The sequence below is a fragment of the Osmerus eperlanus genome, chromosome 10 (assembly GCF_963692335.1).
Source record: "Osmerus eperlanus chromosome 10, fOsmEpe2.1, whole genome shotgun sequence".
NCBI lineage: Eukaryota > Metazoa > Chordata > Actinopteri > Osmeriformes > Osmeridae > Osmerus > Osmerus eperlanus.
Genome location: NC_085027.1, coordinates 4,857,839 through 4,878,883, shown reverse-complemented (window position 1 = coordinate 4,878,883; position 21,045 = coordinate 4,857,839). Strand labels below are relative to the sequence as shown.

The 21,045-nt window shown below is 45.5% G+C and overlaps 1 protein-coding gene across 1 annotated transcript in view; it reads left to right on the top strand.

The window, feature by feature from the left end:
• LOC134027840 (transmembrane protein 266-like) overlaps positions 1 to 19,635 on the top strand; it is a 30,568-nt gene extending 10,933 nt beyond the window's left edge. Inside the window, exons 4-11 of the mRNA XM_062471042.1 lie at positions 10,140 to 10,294; positions 11,065 to 11,138; positions 11,908 to 11,964; positions 12,165 to 12,303; positions 14,803 to 14,918; positions 15,794 to 16,010; positions 18,006 to 18,068; positions 18,164 to 19,635. Of these exons, the coding sequence (XP_062327026.1) occupies positions 10,140 to 10,294; positions 11,065 to 11,138; positions 11,908 to 11,964; positions 12,165 to 12,303; positions 14,803 to 14,918; positions 15,794 to 16,010; positions 18,006 to 18,068; positions 18,164 to 18,843 (1,501 nt within the window). The 3' untranslated portion in view covers positions 18,844 to 19,635. The remainder of the gene's footprint in view (positions 1 to 10,139; positions 10,295 to 11,064; positions 11,139 to 11,907; positions 11,965 to 12,164; positions 12,304 to 14,802; positions 14,919 to 15,793; positions 16,011 to 18,005; positions 18,069 to 18,163) is intronic.
• The last annotated feature ends 1,410 nt before the right edge of the window (positions 19,636 to 21,045 follow it).

The window sequence follows — 21,045 nt, the reverse complement described above, 5'->3', positions numbered from 1 at the left end:
CCTTCGTCTCCATCCCTTTTCAACACATTCCCACCAGCCAAGGACAACAGCGACACTAGGAACCATGGGTCCCTGCATTAGGGAGGGAGGGGGGAAGGTGTGCGTCAGAGATTTTAAGCACACTTTTGCTGCATTGTTGCCTAATGTAGCATGTCTATCAGCAGGAGTGGGCGACATTGTGGGGGTGGTTGTTCTAGCTAGCATCAGGGGGCACTTGCAGTGTTAGCAGTTTTGGAGCCATGGTAAGTGGAGTGCAGTTATTAATAGAGTTCAGGCCATCTATCTTCCTGTCCAGGAGAAGCTGGGAGGACCAAGGTGGCGTGGGTTTGCGTTCAGCACTTTCATTGCTGCCCACTCGCTCCAGTCATCAAGCTGTTTTTGTTTGTTTGTTCTGTTTTTTGTTTTTTTTTGCATTTCAGCTTTTCCCAGTGTGGTATGGTGGGAAAGCAGGCCAAAGTGGGAGAGCTGGAGGGATGGCAGACACATTTTGGTCACAACCTTGTGAGCTGTCATGGTTCGATACTGTACTACAGCAGTCATTCCCAAGGCTTACAGTAAATGCAAGATTACCCTACAGAATGAAGACCAATACTTCACTTGAGCCGTAGTTCCTGGCAGTTACAGTACCAGCCTACCAGGTTCCCTGCCTTTTCATCATCATAGAGCATACCTGAACAGGTGCGGAGGTGTGTTTTGGGCTCTCAGCCCTCCCCTCCTTCTCCCCAACCCCTCCCAGACCACAGTAATGAATCTAGGATAGCAGCGGGAATGATCTCACTTCATGCACCCTCCCTCCCCCCCCTCTTCCTCAGTCCTGATCAGAGTGCGTTTGCCAGACACAGAGGCAGAAGCATATGCCGTTGATTTGGCTGCTCCCCAAATGTGCGTGTGGACTTCAGGGTGAGGTGACTCGACACCCGGGCCAGATGGCTCATCTGAGGCTGTGTCCTGGTGGGCTGAGAGGATGAGGAGGATGAAGAATCCCTCCTCTCTTACTGCTACCACCCACCAGTCACATGCTAAGGGTCCTCATGTTCGTTTTCAGAAATGGTCACTTGTCAGTTTTCATGTGCAGCAACATGAGATGGCCTGGGTGTCATGTTAGCTTTGGCTTTGTCGTTCAACTGAACTTTGTAAATTCAATTGCTAAGTTCCCTGCGCGAGTGTCTCACCTTGCTAGCAGAACTCACATGTCATGAGTTCCACAGGTACACCAAACATCTGTTAAGTCTTGAGTGCGCTTGTGTGGCTACTTCGGCCCCTCAGTGATGTCATCGTTTTTCCTATTTAAAAGTCCAGTCTGACTTATGGCCACAGCAGTGGAGAAGGGAAAGTTAAAGCACAACAGTGTGTTGAATTATTCCTTCTCTGGTGGTTAGGTGGGTCCTGCCAATTTGTCTTGATTTAATTAGAGTGCTAAAGGTAGTCTAGGAGCCATCGGGGAATCATAGACCTCTGTGTTATCTCCACATAGCTCTGAGAAAGAGCTGCTGTCCCTCCCTTCTTTCTCACCTCTCCATCTTTCTTTCTCTCTCTCTCACCCTCTCTCTTTCTCTGCCTCTCGATCTGCCGTTCTCTATCTCTCTTAAACCTGTATTTCTCTCATGTTTTCATTTGATTGAGACGTGACAGTTTATGTCTCAGACTCTACAGAGGCATTTGGGGGCAGATTTCTTACCAAAGTGGTCGCCTCCAGATCCATAAAACCATCCTAACTGATCTGCTTTCACTTACAATGGCTGTACACCTGTGATCTGGCCCTCACTAGCTCTTAATGGGATGTCAAAAAGTATATTTCGACCAACGATTACCTTCTCCGGTCGTTTTCACGTTTCAAACAACTCCTCGCAGACATTTATTACAGTGTGAAGATCAAGAACGTTCCGGGTGGTCTGAAGAGGTTCAGTGGCAGACAGATGCTGTAATAAGTCTCCCAGGAAGTTCACTAAGAAGACAAAGTGAAGGATTTTCAGTCGGTGTGATTCTAACACCTTACTCACACAGCGTGGAGACCATCATAGCTGCCGACTGCTCTGAGTCTACACCCAGCCCTCAAATAGACACAGATGGGATCACCTTGAGAAAAAGGGAAGAGGCCTGTGTTGGCAAGGTGGTTAATATTCACAGACATGCAAAGTGTGAGATTGCTTTTCTGGCTAAAAGGGAAAGAGATCAAGTGTCCGGGGAAAAACCTATTAGTGGAGACCAGCTTGTCAGCTTCACTGCAGATATAGGTAGATTTATCTCCATTTACCTTGTATTAAAAGGCAATTTCTCTGGCCAAGAACAACTTGAATGTTAAACTTATTTTTCTGTCAGTGAACTCCCTTGCCTCAGGAGGGACGTGTGTTGAGGGTCGAGGTGGACCTGGAGTCTGAAAGAGGTGAAAGACATCATACAACCAAAGGGTTGTATGATGATAGCTATATCAATGCTACTTCTAAAGGGAGTCAGGTGGCTGAGCGGTTAGGGTGTCGGGCTAGTAATCTGAAGGTTACCGGTTCGATTCCCGGTTGTGCCAAACGACGTTGTGTCCTTGGGGAAGGCACTTCACCCTACTTGCCTCAGGGGGAATGTCCCTGTACTTACTGTAAGTCGCTCTGGATAAGAGCGTCTGCTAAATGACTAAATGTAAATGTACTTCGACTGCAGCAGAAATCAAAATGTTTTAAATGTATTCTTTTGGACAATAGTCTGCTATAAAGCTGCTATATACACAATATATTTAGATATTCACATAAGAAAATCAGTCTTTTGTTCTTAGAATCACTCAACCTACTTTGTGTCTGTAATCATAGTCCCCTCCCCATAATCTCATTCATTAAGTGGTTTACTTTCCCCTTGCAGTTGTGTGTTGCATACTGAATGTTAAATGAGAGCCAAAAAGGGCAAAGCCCTCACAAACCTCTTGTCCTCATATTTGCTTGCACTTTGTATCACCCCTTTGTCTCTGACTTCCTCTCCCCTTTCCCTCTCTCTCTCTGACATCATTACTTGGTGCTGGCTGTAGTGGATGCAGCCCCACTTACCTGCCTTTGCTCCCATCATAGAGTTTGCATGAGGCTAAGATGACCACAGAGAATTGGGGTGGGGTGGGATTTCAACTGCTTCTCACCCTCCTAACATGATGTATCCTCACCCTCCTAACATGATGTCTCCCCACCCTCGAGATTAGGAGCTCAAGTCAGATCATCTTCATTGTTAGTGGTGGTTTGCTGTGTCAGGAGGAGTGATTAGCCCATTGTGTTTCACCAGGATTGGTGTAGTTACAGGCAAAGTGTGCTGTTGTGAACTCTCTAGAAGTCTAATCCTGTTTGAAGAGATTCTGCTTCAGTTACAACAGTAGGAATTGGATTAAAGAGGAGAAACAATATGCCACATAGTCATGCTACATGGTTATACAGTATCACAATACTGTACAGTATCTAGACTTATCTGACTTATGATGTGCTTGACCATACTTACATTTACATTTATGCATTTAGCAGACGCTTTTATCCAAAGCGACTTCCAAGAGAGAGCTTTACAAAAGAGCATAGGTCACTGATCATAACAACGAGATAGCCCCAAACATTGCGAGCAGCCAAAACATGAAGCATACATTGTGGAAAACCAAATAAGTGCCAAAGGGAAGAACCATAAGAGCATGTAGTTAAACAAGTTACAATTGAACAACATGAAACTCCCCACAAGAGTGCAAGAGTGTACCTGTAGAAAAAAAAACTATCAACAGTAAAATATTTCACAGCGAGTACAAGAATTTGAAACCGTTACAACTAACCAACAAGAGCAACAAGTCTCTCAATACGAGTCATTGTAATCCTGGAGGAAACTAACTTCAGATCCAGCCAAGCATTCCTAAGTGCCGTTGTACTCCCGGAACAAGTGCGTCTTGAGCCTTTTCTTGAAGGTGGGGAGACAGTCCGTGTCCCTGATGGAGGTGGGGAGTTGGTTCCACCATTTTGGGGGGCCAGACAGGAGAAGAGCTTGTGTTGGGACCGGGCGCTCTTGAGCGGTGGGACCACCAGACGGTTGTCAGAAGAAGACCGTAGGTGGCGGGGGGGGGGGGGGGTGTAAGGCTGGAGGAGGGTGATTGAGAGATCGTGGGAGATGGAGGGTTTGGCCGGGATGATGAGGAGTTCTGTTTTGGCAAGGTTCAGCTGGAGGTGGTGCTCGGTCATCCAGGCGGAGATGTCTGCGAGGCAGGCCTCGATCCTAGCTGAGATCCCCGGATCAGTTGGGGGGAACGACAGGTACAGCTGCGTGTCGTCAGCATAGCAGTGGTAGGAGAAGCCATGGGAGGTGATGATTGGTCCAAGCGAGGTGGTGTAGAGGGAGAAGACGAGGGGTCCAAGGACGGAGCCCTGTGGGACACCAGTGGACAGCTGGCTACTTTCAACAAGATACGTACTATGTCAAGATATTCTAGTGTATTGCAAACAAACATGACAGAAACCCTATGACAACCAATAATTGTGGCATATTTTCGAGTTCATATTTAACCTCAATCTTATGTATCTGAACAACCATGCATTACAGGCACTATCCACGCTATATCAGACATATCTAATGTGTAATTTAGAAAATATGTCATAAACATTACCTAACATTAAATGGCATGACCAGAATAATGCAATTTTGCTGAATTAAACTGCTGTTTAAAAAGGTTAGCAAACAAAGGTCAACATGTACTCTGCATTTATGTTGTACAAGTGCAGTCCTATGCACGTCAAGTGTATACAAGTAAATACAGTTCATTCCTGTCAACATGGAACATCCAATAAAAGGATATCTCCCCGTATTTTAATCAGAATTTACAATCTGTTGATCCAACCATCCTACATGTAACACATTTTTATAATCAGCACGTGATCAATATAGTTCTCCAAATGATACAAACATTTGAGAATCTTGTGCCATTTGCCAGTTCTGCGCTGATGTTTTGTGAGCAATGGTGCGCAGGCATATGTAATGAGAAACCTTTCAAATGTAAAATTAATTACCTGTGATCTCACGACATCACTGCTACTCAGCATATATTTTTTGCTTAGTTGGTATTCCTCTTTCCGTGCTTGCTTTGGCATAAAGCTTTGTGTGGGGGCTGACAAGGATCCTGAAGATACATTTGTTTCTAGAGGGGTGTTTTAGATGCTTGCACACTGGTCATGGTGACTGACTGTTCATATTTGTCAGGTGAAATAGAATTTTTCCATCAGTTGAAGATTGCCTCGGGAAGGTTGTAACCATTTTCTGTTTTTTATCTCTCTCAATTTGTTTCCTCCAATACCTTTAAAACTTTCAACAATTGTCCTACGTGGACACCCAATACAAAAAGTGAAGCTTTAGGTGTGTTTGGTTTGCAGAGCGTCGTTGTTTTCCTGAGCTAGCCTGCCAGTCTCCCCTGTTTGTCCTGTCACTCAGTAAGACTCCTCTAATTGCAGTGCCCTGCGAGTATATGGCTCTTGTCCATCTCTTTCCCTCCACCTACTCCCCTCCCCCTTCTGGCTCCCATCTCTCACTGACTTCTCTTTTTTCTATATCCCATTCTCTCTCAATTGACACCAAGATTAATCTGAATTGTGGGAATTAGAACCGTCCACATGCACTATACTTATCGGAGATGAAGGGATCATAAACAGCTGCCAAGGTGATTCGGCGGCACATTCAAGTCCACATTCTGACGCCGCACAGTCACACCCATTCCTGGAAGCAATTTACCCTCTCATTTCAAACTTCTCCGCTTGGGGTTTTCAATAGAGCTATAGCCAACTGAAAAAAAGGTGTGGAGGTCCGATTCGTTGAGCCTTGGAAACTTTGTCTGTGATTGATTTCCACGATAATGCCACTGTGTTTGCTAGGGATCTGGGTATTGATGGGGTTCAGTTTGTCAGAAATTGGACTCTGCTCTGTGATGTAAGGATGCAGTTGAGATATCAATCCCACAGGTCACTATGAATGATCAAAGGGCCCACTAGAGCAACATATTTTGTTTCCCTTCCTGGGATTGTTAATGAATTCCACATACCTCGGTGAGAGCTATCACTGATTCGTTAAGACTAGTTTTTCTGCTCGCTTTTGGGCCTAAATGGCAGTTATTCCTCACATCATGTGTCCTTAGCAAAGGAAAACTGTATGTCCTGGAATGTAGAAGGTCATATCCTCTCTTACGCTTCTGCTGTAGTGAGACTTTGAGGAAAAGTCTGGGGTAAGAAGCTCCTGTTCTGTTTATCTATTAGTAATGCTACAGCAAATAGACTGTGTAAAACAAATCATCTGTGATTGGATGATAAGCTTGTTCTAATCTAAGACTGATGAGGGTAAATAAGAGATCAAAGCTGTTCAGGCTGTAACTTTCCACTTTGAGGAAAGTCTGCTGATATTCCCATGCACTAGAATGGAATGAGTAGGGGAAGCGGTGCCCTGTCTTGGTGGAACTGCAGTGTGGGTAGTGGAGTTCTTTTTATCAGAGGCCATCTGGACTCTGAGGGATGTTGTCTGATTTGCTGTGTTTGGCCGCTCACTTCCTCCCTCGCCGGTATCGATCAGTTTCATGATTTAATCTACCGCCTCTGTTTTCCTGTCCCGCCTTGTCCACTCTCCTCTACAGCAGGCCCACGCTGATGGCTGTATCAACCTGTCCGACAAACACAGAACAGAGAGACAGAGAGAGAGACACAGAGAGAGAGACACCAAGAGAAAGAGAGAGATAGGAAGGGGAAGCAGATAGCATTTAGTTGGACAGAGTGAAGGGTGAGGGGCGTTCGAGGTAGAAAGATGGAGACAGACAAAGACTGAGACAGCGTGGGTCGGGCGTGAAATTGAGAACTTAAGACAGGCCGTGAAAGAACACACCACGACACAGACAGAATGATGAGGGGGGAGACAAGATTTAATCAATCTAATAGGAAACAGCAGGTCAGAAGTATATAGATAAGTATCAAGAGGAAGTTACTGTACAAAACAGGACTGTAGTCTCTCTTGAGCTGGAGGTCACCTTGACCATTGTCCTCTGTCTGAGTTGATTAAAGAAGCTCTCTCTAACCATGATTTTAAATAGGGCACATTGACTCAGTGTGTGTCAACACAGTGCCTGAGTGTGTGATTATGTGTGTTACTACGTCACCAACACAGACATAAGTTAAGGACGTAAGTGCCGGGCACATTGAGGATAGGAGTTTTGTGCGTCACCGTATGTTCCTTGGCACGTGTGTGATGTCACGTCTGCGCTGCATGTCCATCTTCAGGCCCCGTCGTGTGACTGAGCCTGGTGTCATCCTGCCCTGAGTCAACCGTCTTGATGTCTACACGGTCTGCTGTTGACTCATCCTCAAATACCAGCGTATGACAGGTCCTTTCTCCACAACCCTACTGTCCTTGGCTGTCGGAGAACCACGTCCACGCTGTCTACTAAAACCTGCATCGGCCTTTTCCATATCCCTCATCCTAATGGGGTCCGCATTATGCAGTCATACTGAGTTGTGAACGTTGCTCTCCAACACCATTACTCCCAGGGATGAGGTCGAAAGAGGAGTTCATCCCATTAAGCTTGTGGAGAGAGTAATTTATCTTTAACGTTTCATTTTCCAACTGCTACCCCCTGGCTTTTTTATTGTTCCAGCAAGTTTATCATATTTTTGCTGCTTTCTGTCGAGGGTAGTGTAAATGAAGTATGAAATCATAAGACCTAAGATTGGAACCGAGATTCTACCTTCACGAGAAGTAGTCCCGAAGTAATCGTGGATAGAAGTCACAAAGTACAAAATAATTGTAGATGGTTGTTTCACACAATGGTGGATGTCTAAGTGATAGATGCCGATGCCAAGTGGCAAGTGCAGTCTTATCCACTGTGTTCCTTCATTAACATAAATTACATTATTGATGGATGATAGTACCTTCCCCTCGTGCCTCCATGATGGCTAGCTAACTGTAGTAGCATGGATGATAAGGTCTCGCTAATTAGCTGAATATTGCTTTAAGTCTCAGAGGGTGTGCTTTCCTGGCATCTCTGGGTGTCTGGGGGTTAGAGCGGGCCACAGAGCAGCTTGTGTTTGTTCAGAGAAGAGGTCCCTCCCTAGTTTGAGAGCATATGCTGTAGGTAGAGAGGCCAGAGGGACAAAGTTAAACTGAGAAAGATGCATCATTAAGGTAAACTCACCAGCACGTGGCTCTATTAAGGCCCATGCCAATTATTTTGACTTCTAGCCTGCAGTATGGTTTCACTCAAGGCCACATTGTGTACAGGACTTAGTTAAAGGTAATAAGGGTACTGTATACAGCCATTTACAGTAATGTGATTACAACCATTCCAAATCACTTCGCACAACATTGTTAATTCGGAATTTTAAAATCATACTTCACGTGAATCACTAATCTCATAAAGGATGACAGCGTAAATTTGACATCTCAATAACATTTTCATGCACAAAAAAAGGGTTTCCCATTCCCATTCTCTCATGGAATGATAGTCACTCCTTTTCCACCCTGGTCTTCCCTGCATGATGCCCACGGGCAGGCGGGTAGGCAGAAGATGAGCTTCCCAGCCGCGGGCCAGCCTGGCGTAGTAAGACACGACCAGGGAGTATCAGCATGAACCCAGCTAGAGCAGACTTACCACCATCTGGAGCCCACAGACTCGAGCCCCACCCGGTGCCAGAGAGATGATTGCTAACAGCGTGATTATGCCTTTATTAGATTAGCCTAGCATTGTTTACAGGCCTGTGGGCTTGGCCACGTCGAGTGGACCTAGCTAGCGCTCCCCTCTGAGGGTTTGGGAGGATGAGTGAGGTGAGTGACTCGGCAGCTGCTAAGAGCACCTTCCTAGTTCTTGTAAACAGGCGACTCGCAGTCCTGTCTGGAGGGGCCGAACAAGCCTGTTTACTATTTCATGACTAAACATTAAAAGTTGCTGATTATTTCTCTCTCTACATATCACATAGAGAGTGTTGCTTTAGTGAAGTCAAAGTAAGACAGATCTTTACAGGCATGTTCACGTGTCAATCTTTTGTTTAAAAGTCTTTCAACGGAGGCCAGTGACAGGAGCTGTTGTTTGGAACAAGGATGCAACAAATAGAAGCTCTCCCCTGGGAATGACTGTGCGTGACAACGATGACTCGATCCCCACACGCCCTGGTCCCTCATGTCCGCAGTCACGCTCGGGGACTATCAGTGACAGTTCAATGGCCACTCTTGCTTAACTTGATTAAAACACAGCCTCATTCTGTCGCTACTGACTTAGCACAAATTAGCACCATGCTAGGGAATGAAGATATGATCACAGAGAGGGGCACAAGCTGCCAAGTATACTGGTAGCCAGTACATGGGGAGGAATGGAAGGTGTGAAAGAGAAAGCCAACTTTCCACTCCAGTTGGACGACTGGTGAGGGGGCGTGGTTTCTGTTGTCTCCCAGTGCCAGCCGAGGGAGCAGTTGGTGTAGGGAGAGAGATGGGATCTGGGATAAGCTCGGATCTTGGAGAGATATTTGTTATGTGCCTGGATAATTTTAAACCTTTTGGCTACAATTTTGACGGCATCTTACCTCTGAGTTATGGAATACTTCACAAAGAATTGATCTAATACGAGTAGACACACAACGGAATCTGTGGACTACGCATGTGTGCGCCTCTATGTTTTACTCCCCAAACCTCAAAGTCCCTGTGTTTTGAGTGGTCTCCTCAACACTAAATCCTTTCATTCATGTCAAAGGGTTTTGCTTTGCTATTCCGATCACATTTTGACAGAGGAACAAGTCACTAACTCAAAGAGTCTCAGTGTCCCTTGCTCTTAATACAGCCTCTGTTCACACCCTTTGCTTTGGTCTCCGAGCCTGGCTCATGGCTTAGATCAGAGAGTATTTGACCCTGTGTCTGTGCACGTGTCAACTAGCGCCCCCTCCTGGTGAATGGAGGGAAAAACAGCCATTCTTTGCATATCAAGTTTACTAAATGACAGAAACATTGAGATACTACATTGTACTGTACATTGATTAGGATAAAAAAAGGTCTGCTAAATTAATACATAATTTAATTGGTATTGATATTCTGTATGTATACATTATTAGAAATACAAAGTGAGCAAATGTCATTATATGCAATAAACAACTTTGTTTTCACAATTCTCCTCTGCCTCTCTCTTTCCCCAGGTCTAACTGGTTGAAGCCGTGCTGTGGTCGACGGGTAGCCCTGTGGCAGGTGTGTCTGCTCAGTGCTGGCTTCAACTGCTTACTGGTGGCCTGTGTCATCCTGGTGGTGCTCTTCCTTACCCTGGAACTCCTCATCGACACCAAGCTGCTACAATGTAAACAAATGCGTCTTTACACCCTTCATGAACTGACTAACACCAGGGCCTTAAGTGTTTGAGCTGCTGCTATGTGCTTGTGTAAAAGAAAGATTTGTCTCTGAGCTGCTGTTAAAGCCAAACAAAAATCCGTTGGTAATCCAAGTGGTAGATGGGGACGCTGTCAACACAGATTAGAGCCGTCCTTGCCCTCTCACTGTCCCCTGTCTCTTAATCGCACAGCGTCCTGCCAGTTGGAACAGGGTAGTAAATGACTCTGATGGAGAGAGGTGAGAATGAGCTGCTCTCTTCTCCGTGGCGCTGGGCACCCATCCCCATCGATTGTGGGAACGGCGCCAGGAGACGTGGCCTGGAATGATAGCCCAGTCTCGCTCCAAGGACTGCGAGGCAGCAGCCTCTTCAGACGTATCACCAGTCCTGCAAGACAAATGATAGAGTGGGTGGGCAGGGCAGGAAGGGAGACATCGAAAGATTAGGCAGGAGAGATGGAGGGGTACTGGGTGGCATGTGGATTCATAGAGGGAGATATGGGGAGGGATAGGAAGACTGGTGGACGGAGAGGGAATGCATACTGTAGTGCTGGGAAACTAGGAATAAAGAGATACAGCAATTTTGTTTTCCGCAGGGACTAGCATTTGATAGATATCAGGATTCATCTCATATGTCTGTACTAACTTACCTTTTGGACCAATTTGAAATTTACATCCTTTTCTTAATAATTGAATTTTATGGCGAAAAAAATTGTCTCTTTTTGTCATATTCCTCACTAGTTGCCAATGCGTTCCAGTTTGCCAGCATCATGCATTGGATCAGCCTTATCATCCTGTCTCTCTTCTTCTCTGAGGTTAGTGCTGGACTAAGCAATCCACTGTATGCAGTACAGTACTGGCCTGTCCTGTACTATAAAGTCCACCTACAGTACAGGTACATTTGTACGATACAACAGCCTCAGCCACCTGAACCAAACACGAGTTAACAGGAGGCGGGTAGAGGTAATAATGATGGATGAGGTTAACGAGCAACCGATCTGGTTACATTGATATGAGACACCTAACACCGCTCCCTGACACCATAGAGGAACAGTGTCAGATGGATGAGGTCATGGATGGATACCAGCTGCTCCTAGTCCACAAGTCAGAGATCAGGGTCCTACCTGCAGGGGGGATCCTCTCCTCTTCTCACTTACAGTGACACTGTTGTTGTGTATTGTGCTACATTTTGATGAATTATCTGGGCCACTTTTGTCTGTCAACCCATCCTAATTAAATTGTAAGTCGAAGAGTGTGTTCAACACAAGGTTCCCTCAACAACATCCTTTGTGTCACTGTATGTACAGTCGAGTAGGATCAGATCACAGAGATATACCATTTTGTTTGGCCGGTGCTTTTGTAAGGGAATATCAAGATTCACCGGACATTACATTTAAATGGGTCACAGAAACTAGAGCAACATTTCTATGGGCATTTGTATGAATAGAGACACGGTTAACTTCGACAGTTTATTCAGATATACTTACCTTTAAAACATTTGAATCTTATGTAGTATGTGGACAGCTCAGGGAATGTGAGAACATTGTGAAAGTGTTTCATTTTCTCTCCCTCTCTCTCTCACAGACTGTTTTCAGAATTGTTGTCCTTGGGATCTGGGACTACATCGAAAATAAAGTTGAGGTAAGATTCCAGTGGAGCCATTAAGAAAGTCCTAAAACCAAACTCACAATGCAGAATAGTTAGCCGGAACAAAAACAATTACGTAAGACCTTGCCCATCAGATTGAGGTGAGGTGATTTGGCCGTCCGTTCCACACTGTCTGTCTGCCTGCGAGCGAACACGTGCGTGAAGCGCTTCCTGTCTGTGTGTTCCGCCCACAGGTGTTTGATGGTGCCGTCATCGTGCTGTCCTTGGCCCCCATGGTGGCCTCCACCGTGGCCAACGGCCCCAGCAGCCCCTGGGACGCCATCAGTCTCATCATCACCCTGCGTATCTGGAGGGTCAAGAGAATCATTGACGGTGAGAGAGGCCAGGCGGGATGGGGCTCGGTCAGCCTTCTCTTGTCTCTGGACAGCTGGCAGCTATCTCCCTAGAGTCTCCGGCCGCTTGTCCACATCTAAGTCATGAGCTTTTCCTCCGTTGCTCTTTCCCTGCGCAGCTCTGTGGGAGAACGAGGGGCAAGGTTGGCTATTCTAGCATATCGCTGTGACACGAGGTTAAACAATCGGTTAGAATTACAGTTCTGATTAAAGCATTTTAACTGAAGTAATAACTTTTAGCTAAGGTGCTTTTTCTGTGGTTTCAGCAGTCTCGGTTTAGCTGGATTTAAAGAACAGTTAAAGCCATAATTAACCCAAGACATATGTAAACAAACACAGGATTGGCCAATCAATCCTGCAATGACAGCACCACCATATAGACCTGATGATTATACAAATTATTTACTATTCAGAACAATATCTCTATTGATCGGTCCCTCAGAGTAAATTTCCACCGTTCTGCTACTTAAACTGGTATTGATCGCCAGGCCTTGTTAAACAGATTCAGAGGCCATAATGAATCCACTGGCTGTTCTCTGCTATGCTAATGGAAGGTGAGGTCGATAACTACAGGGGAGGTCACCCTCATCCAGGACCCTGTCTTCATGATCAACTCACTGACTCGACCACACATACAGTGTCGCACAAACACAAGCACTCCACGCTACAGCAATTCTTTTTATGTTATGTTATATTCAGTGAACCTTTATATTCCCTCGTGAAGGCACTGGCAACCAGAAAGGTCTATCTCACCAGAGATGTGATCCTACCTACCTGACTGTACATTCAGGAACACAAAGCCATTGTGGGGACATTGGGTTGAATTTACCCATCGACTTCCAATTTCATGTTAATGGTTTGACAAGTAAAATGGCTGTGGTAATACTTGGATGTACAGTATCCGGACAGACTTGATACGGCCTAGCCTGTGTTTCTTTACGTTAGGATGTCAAATCTGTGTTTTTTGATGTATGACAGGAAAATGTAATCTGTAGAAATACACTCTAGGTAAGACTGTAAACTACATTTTGCTATTTCTTGGTTTGGCGCTCAACCCAATCAGCAGCAGTGCAATACAGTCATGTTGGATGTGGTCCACACCATTTTATTTGAGTGGCCATCTCAAGGACATCATTTCCTAGTTTTCACTATAGCCTATACTAACCTGATTGTTTCGATGTGTGTAAGTAATTGAGTTAGGCAGCTGGCCAGCCCACACAGCAAGAAAATCTATCTTGCCACTGATACAATTTAAAGTCACAATATGGTTTGATTACACAGCTCTAGGGTACTCTATTATACACAGAGATGGCAGAAGTAGTCATTACTACTACCTTGTTATACTTTACTGTTGTAGATTAAGTAGACTTTCCATCTCTGCAACAGTGCAACAACTGTTATCACAGTGTACTGATAGTGTAATGAAAGTGTAATAATAAATATGTAATAACAATGTAATAATAACATAAATATGTAATAACAGTGTAATAACAGTGTAAAACATTGGAAAAGTTAGTGTCAAAAGTGTAATAACACAATAACAATGTAATAACATTGTAATGTAAGGAGTCAAAGTAAAAGGTTGTCAGAAAAATAGTGAAGTTTACTTAAGTACAGTGTACCTGTAACTAAGTATTTGCACTTTGTTACTTCCCATCTCCGATTATTCTGATATTTTCAAGCCTATCAAAGTTCAGTAATTGAATAAATATTTGTCAGAGAGAAAGTGATAGGGACGCAGAGAGAACGAGGGTGAGAGTGAGAGAGAAAAAGAAAAGGGGTGAGAGAAAAAACAAATAGGTGAGAGAAAAAGCGTTAAGTAAAAGATTTATACACACAAACATATACATTTTATATATAACACACACCTGTTGTGTGTGTTAAACTGATTGCCATTGGGCTACTTGGGTTGGTGCTAAGGCCCCTGCAGGTTTCTGGGTGGGGAGGAGTGTGTGCTGGGCAGTGGGGTGGTTAGTGGGGGGTGAGGACTATCTGCTAGGGGACACTTTGCTTGAGCCGAGAGGAGAGTGAAACAGGCTCTTGAGAAGGAGAAGCTGTGGAATCAGGCAGGGTGTGAATTACACTGCTCCACACGTACTACCAGCCACAACTCTCCCTCTTAGTTAGCGGGGCAGAAGCGATGACTAGGCGTTCATTGAAATATTCTGCTTTTATAATATATTAAAATGTTCTAACGTCAAACTAAACATTATTTTAAAAACATTGTTGATATTATTATCACAAACATTTAACATCTAATAAACCTCCACGAGTCACTGTCACTGAGGAGGCCACGATGCGGGACAAGCCTGTAAATAGGGACATTGAGTTCCAACGTTAATGAGCGCTTTAACTTATTTAACACAAATAAATAATCGAGCGTGAGTGAAGCTACGCCGATGGTTTCTGTACCGTGTCCTTTGATATGATTTGGAGAGGGTGTGGTTCCTGAGGGGGCTCTCTCCTCTCCCCTGGACAGCCTATGTCCTGCAGGTGAAGGTGGAGATGGAGCTGGAGATCCAGCAGTGCGAGAAGACCAAGGCCATGAGGGAGGAGCAGCTGGAGCGCCTCACTCAGATCTGCCAGGAACAGGCCGTGAGTGTCCACACCAACACCTCTCAGAGACGGCTTCGACACGGTCGAAGAGGCCTAAGAGTCAGCTGGAACCGCAAGTCTGTTTGATAGGTTGCTGCGATACAACCATACACGGCATGCCAGTCTATGTAGACGAAACATACAGATCTTGAAACGTGTTGAAACGCCTGAGATTTGTGTAAAAACACTGTTATGCTGCATCATTCCGTCCTGTTGCTCGTAATGCTGTAATTCTAAACATCACCAGAAGAGGGCAGTAAGACCTTGCTACTGTAGATGTGTGTCTTCCTTGGGTCGTTTTTTATGTTAAAACCTCTACTGGTATCTGCTCGACATATCTTTTTTCTGCTTGTTATATCTTTGAGATCTTTAAGTATGGTGACTGTCTGAATATGGTGACACAGACATTAGTGTTGCATGCCAGCAGCATTTTAGGACATCATTTCTTTCCCAGGCCCCCAACCTCAAAATCAATATCAACAGAAGCCATAACTGTACATCATTGCAAGCATGTTGGTACAAAGCACTCCAGCCACAATTGAATACATAGTGTAAAATTGAAAACGGTTCATCTATTTTGAATGTGTCTGTCAGTATTTGTTGTCCACCCTGTAGAGAAAGTACAACATGTATTCCGTAAGTTACTTCACTTACAGATCATATACATTTCTTTGAATGAGATGTTATTATAGTAGGCACCATAACATTATATACTTGTTTAGATGGGGATAAATCTTTTGAGAATATCTCTCACTCTCCCATTCCTTATCTTTCTCCCTTTCCCTCTGCTTCCAACCTTTACCCATCCAACTCGTCTGATTCTCTCCTCAACTCACCCTCCTCCCCCTCACACCATCCCTCCATCGCTGCCTCAGTTTGAGATCAGGCAGCTCAGGGCACATCTGGCCCAGCAGGACCTGGACCTGGCTGCGGAGCGGGAGGCGGCCATGCAGATCCACCACGTGTGGGGCAAGCAGAGCAGCAGCTTCCAGGTGCTGGAGGGCCTGGGCCCAGGGGAGTCTGACGATGAGGGCCAGGGGGGCCGGCAGGGGGGCCGGCAGGGGAACCACAGGGAGCCCCGTGCCCCCACAGGTGCACCACTCTGATATACTTCTAATGTATTTTATTTATTTATTTTGCAACAAAAGCACTGTGAATTAGCAGACCACAGCCGTATGCACTTGATTCATTTGAATATGTAGTACATGGAATGTTTGGTTGAGAAAGCAGCATGACAAACCAGAAGAGAAAGAGAGGTGTGCCATAAACTATGTACATAATTACGTGGGACAAAAAAGTCCCAAACGGTGCAACATCAGGTGAATGGGATGCCAGAGCAGTGTCGAGCTAATCTAGCGCAGTAGCCCCCAAGCAACTCTGAGGCGTACCTCTTAAACCCCTCCCCACGCAAGCACACAACACCCATCTGACCGCAGGCGCTTCAGGATCAATATGAGGGCAAGAAAGCTTTTAGGATCAGGTGAATCCGAGGGAAAACAAGCATGTTCCCGCCCACACCACGTCAGCTTGCATGGACATCTCTGTTGGCCCCCTCGACTGGCCCCCGCCCTCCGCCCAGCTAGGCTATTTCAGGTACAGAGTGCTCTGTGCATTGGGCCTTGTTGTGGGAGAGAGAGCTGGCCCCTGTGAACATCTGTTCCCTTCACCTAAAAACCACAGTAGGGCACCGAGAGAGACGCCAAAGCTGTCGCCACATCGCCACTCCTTGGGGATTGTGGTAAATCTGGCTCGGCGGAACAAGCAGTGCTTTTTCCAAAACATGGGCATCAGGAGAGGCACTTAGGCCGCAGGGGCCAGGCCGGGCAGACTGCGGCGTGGGTTACAGCTAGAGTTGCTCTCTCTCTCTCTTTCGCCCGAGGGGTAGCCATCAAAGTGTCGTTCATTCTCATTGAGGCATTTTGCTGCTAAGACTCTTTTCTTGTCGGGAATGAACTGGGAAGGCTGAGGGAGGACGTGGAAAGGGTTACAAACATTTTGTGAGGAGGTCTCAAGGGGTTTGTGGTTTTGTACTGTTTAAGAGAACAAGAGAACTACCGGTAAACCTGTCAATATCGAGGAATATCGAACACTCACCATTTCTGATGTTCAGCGGTAGTTTACAGAGATTCAGTAGCTGTGGTCGGTGTGGTTTTACAGTGTTACAATTGTAGTTGCCTGCAATTAGTATCACTCTAAGGCTTGAGAGGTTTTCTAATCCATTTGTATTGTACAATATGTAAAAGTGATTTTACAATACATAGCTTTTAGTGAACCGTCAATGCAAGACTTGCCCGCAAACCAGTACATAGATTGAGCATGTATATTGATTTAGCTATGAACTGAATGCTCTCCACGTGTCACCTCTGTGAGTGTATAGATGGTTGGCAGTCCGATAGCCTGACTGTCAGAGAGACAGCCTTTTATGTACGCCGGACATCTCTTTCTCTATTCTGAAGCTCATGTGTTATTAATTGCAGAGTGATTGTCTTGGTCGTGTTTTAGTGAGTGCAATGCTTCCTCTCCGGGGGTGGGTCTCGGATTAATATTTTAGGCTGAAAAATAAATGAAATTACCCGTCAGAGTCTGCAACAGTAGTCCTGGGGGAGTGGGGCTAGCACTCAGGGTACTTTGGGTTCCACTCAGCGGACACTGAGCTCAGGGCCAATCAAGCGAGCAGAGCGGATCAGAGTGGAGCGGATCAGAGCCGCTCGCCGGAGAGCAACCGGCTGCTGAAACAAAGAGCACTCTCTTTCCTAAAGTCTGGCCTCTCTCATGTTCACTCCTGCTGTACTCTACGCTAGCACGGTGTGATTTTCAGACATCAGTGGTGCCAGTAAAGCACCTGTATGTCAGTGAAGGGTATACTGTATGTTACTTTAAGTGACGGTACGTCGTAGATGCACTCACAGGTTTACATTTCAGTTCGGCTCTTTGACAAGGGATTCAGTCATTCTGTAGTCTGTGACTGCTGAAGTATACATTCAAATACTGTACACTGAGTATTGCACTGTAGATACTGTACCTGTACATTATCTAGGTTATTGATTGTACGACTAAGTACTGGACAATATTGCCTTTGCTCACCAGATACAGTTGTACGAGATGATATGAACAACTATATCAGCCAGTATTACAGCGAGCCAAGCAGTGGTAAGTGACAGCATTCTCTTAAAAGAACAGTCATAATTCCCAGCCATCTTGCTGTGACGCATCCTCCTAGCCTGATGTGAGAAGTATCGTTTCAGACGGGGGTGCTTCAGCAGGTGGCATTAGGGTGATCACCACAGCGGCCATCGACGTCCACCTCCCCACTAACCCCAACCCCGGCCACTCCAACCCTCTGCTCTGTGTTGAAAGAGTGGGCAGCGCCTTGAGTGACACATCCACCAGCGTATCGCGGTCCAGCGGCAGCCTGACAGCCCGCCCCCACAGCCTGAGCAGCCACACCCTAGGGTCGTCCTCCACAGACTGCAGCAGCAGCACAGCCAGGGAGCTCTGCCTGGACTACAACTCCCAGCACTGCTGTGTCCCCCAGTCCTACTGCAGCTCTCTCGGGGGCCCTACCCAGCAGCTGCCGTCGTCTGGCCCACCTCGCCGGGACCCCAGCGTGGTGGTGCAGGAGCTGCTGTGCTCCCTGTCGGAGGACTCCTGTCTGGCCCAGAAGGGTCTGCCTGTGGACCCGGTCAACCTGAAGCTGCCCAGTCCTGCAGGCTCCACCAAGGCTAGTCCCGAGCTGGAGCACAGGGTCAACATCTACAACAGGAGGAACCAGGAGGAGGGCCGGGGCCGGGGCCGGGGCTGTGTGTTTCTCCAGACTAAGCCTCTCATCCACCTGCATGGCAGCAGCACTGAACCGTCTCTGGAGGAGAAGTACAGGCTCCGGGCCCCGGCCGACACACCCCTGAGCCGCATGCCCGACACATAGTCCGCCCAGAGTGGGCAAGGAGCACAGACAGACAACCTGTTCCTCCTCAGACAGTTGTAACTGATCCCTAACTTCTAAATCCTCCATGAGTAAGGCAGGAACGAGACACTCGAAACGTGCTCGTGCTCTGCTAACCCTTCTGTCGATCGGCAGATCAAGCCTGCCTTCTTCCTCATTGGGGATCCCTTGGTTGCTAGCCATGCACCATGATTGCACAACATCAACCCTGTGAGAAAGGGACTAATGCAAGCCTAGACACCACCGTCATCAGGAAATCCTCTACTAAATGGGTCTCAATTGTGAGATTAAACCAGCAAGGGGACATATTCAAGCCTATAGAGAACAAACTTCAAGAACAGTGTTACTTCCTTATGTATGATTCTGCTTTCACATGGTGAAAGCAGTGTTTAGATTTTTTTGTTTGTTTAAGATATGGTATCTGTGCCAGTCTCTCTGTTCTTACAGCCACAGGGTACACTGAATGACCATTGCCAACAGCCAATTTCTTACCTTTGTCTATATATAACTGAGATAAAGATATTTGTATTGAAACTGAAGATTAGGATAGCAAGTGTGACGTTTTTGGATTGAATAAAAGCCTAATTGAGGCATTAAAATAAATTAATTGTGAAGTTAATGCAGGTTGGAGGTGGGGAAACATGGAGAGTGAACCTACACAACGATCTGGGCCACCAACATGGCAAGTCAATTCTGTGCACTTTCATGTTTACACGTTTTTGTAAACTTAAAATGAGAGAACTCATTGTCAACTGTTACTGTCAACAATAAAAGTTTCCAAAATTGATAGATAAGACTCCACAATAGTATTTTGCCTTATGTACTTGGACATTCTTATGGTTGTATGTTACATTACTTTAAAGCAGTGCTTTCTATTTACTTTGAACATGGAGTATGAAATCTACCCATTACATCCATGGTTGAGAACAAGGGCCTAAACCACGACGACCTGGGTTCACATCCAGCACAGAGTGTAGTGCCAAACACATCCGTGGGCCCAGATCCCTGTAACCGCAGCGCACTCCCCAACTGTCCAGTCCCCTCTCCCAACTGTCTTACATTTACATTTAGCAGACGCTCTTATCCAGAGCAAGTTACAGTAAGTACAGGGACATTCCCCCGAGCAAAGTAGGGTGAAGTGCCATGCCCAAGGACACAACGTCGTTTTTTGGGGGTATGACGGGGAATCAAACCGGCAACCTTCTGATTACTGGCCCGATTCCCTAACCGCTCAGCCACCTGACTCCCTACAGTCTTTCCAGGTACCCAATTGTCCCACCAGGAAAGACTCAACCAAGTCTAAAAAGAAATGTACCTTTTATCAGTTTTATTTATAAGTAGAAGAGATTTAGCTGTAAGAAGATCCTTCAGCCAGATTTGAACACAAGACCCCTCACACAGTAGCCCATGTCCTTAACCACTGAGCTATCAGGGATCATAATCTCCACTCAACATTTACATTTGACATTGAACTATCTAGTTGTAACAGTTCTAGTTGTAATGACTGCTGCTCGATTCAGTCTTCTAGCGATTCACATTGATTCACAAATGTAAAAAAAGTTGGGGGGTTTTCTTTTTTTTCTTCTAGTTTTTCTTCTAGATTCGATTTCTAATCGAATCGTGACCCCAAGAATCGATTCAAATCGAATAGAGAGGTACCAAAAGATTTCCACTCCTAATGAGTACCAAAACTTCAATCTGTTAACGCATCGTCCCTTTATAGAATATGAGCACTCCTATTGGTTTAGACACGACAACGACAGTACACCAGTATTGCATTAGCAACTATCGTCCTTTTTGCATATTTCTCAGAACATGTAAATTATTCAGGCGTATTAACATTAACCAGCCTGTCACAACAAAAACTAATTGGTTAAGTCGTTATAATTGTCTAGTGATTACAATTAAAACCTCTAATTTATTCAAAGAATAAACCACTGCACCATTTTGTTAATTGTCAAATGTTTGCAAGTATTTAGACGTTTAATTGTTAATAACAATCAAGGCTTCAATCAAGCAATCATAATGGTTCATAAGTATTTAATTAACCCTCGTGCTGCCTTCGGGTCACATGACCCAAAGGTTCATAACGAACCATCGTTGTGTTTACCCAATTTTACCCAATACAAAAACAAATTAAAATAATTTTCTTTTAACCTTCGCAATGTGGGGGGTCTGAGACAG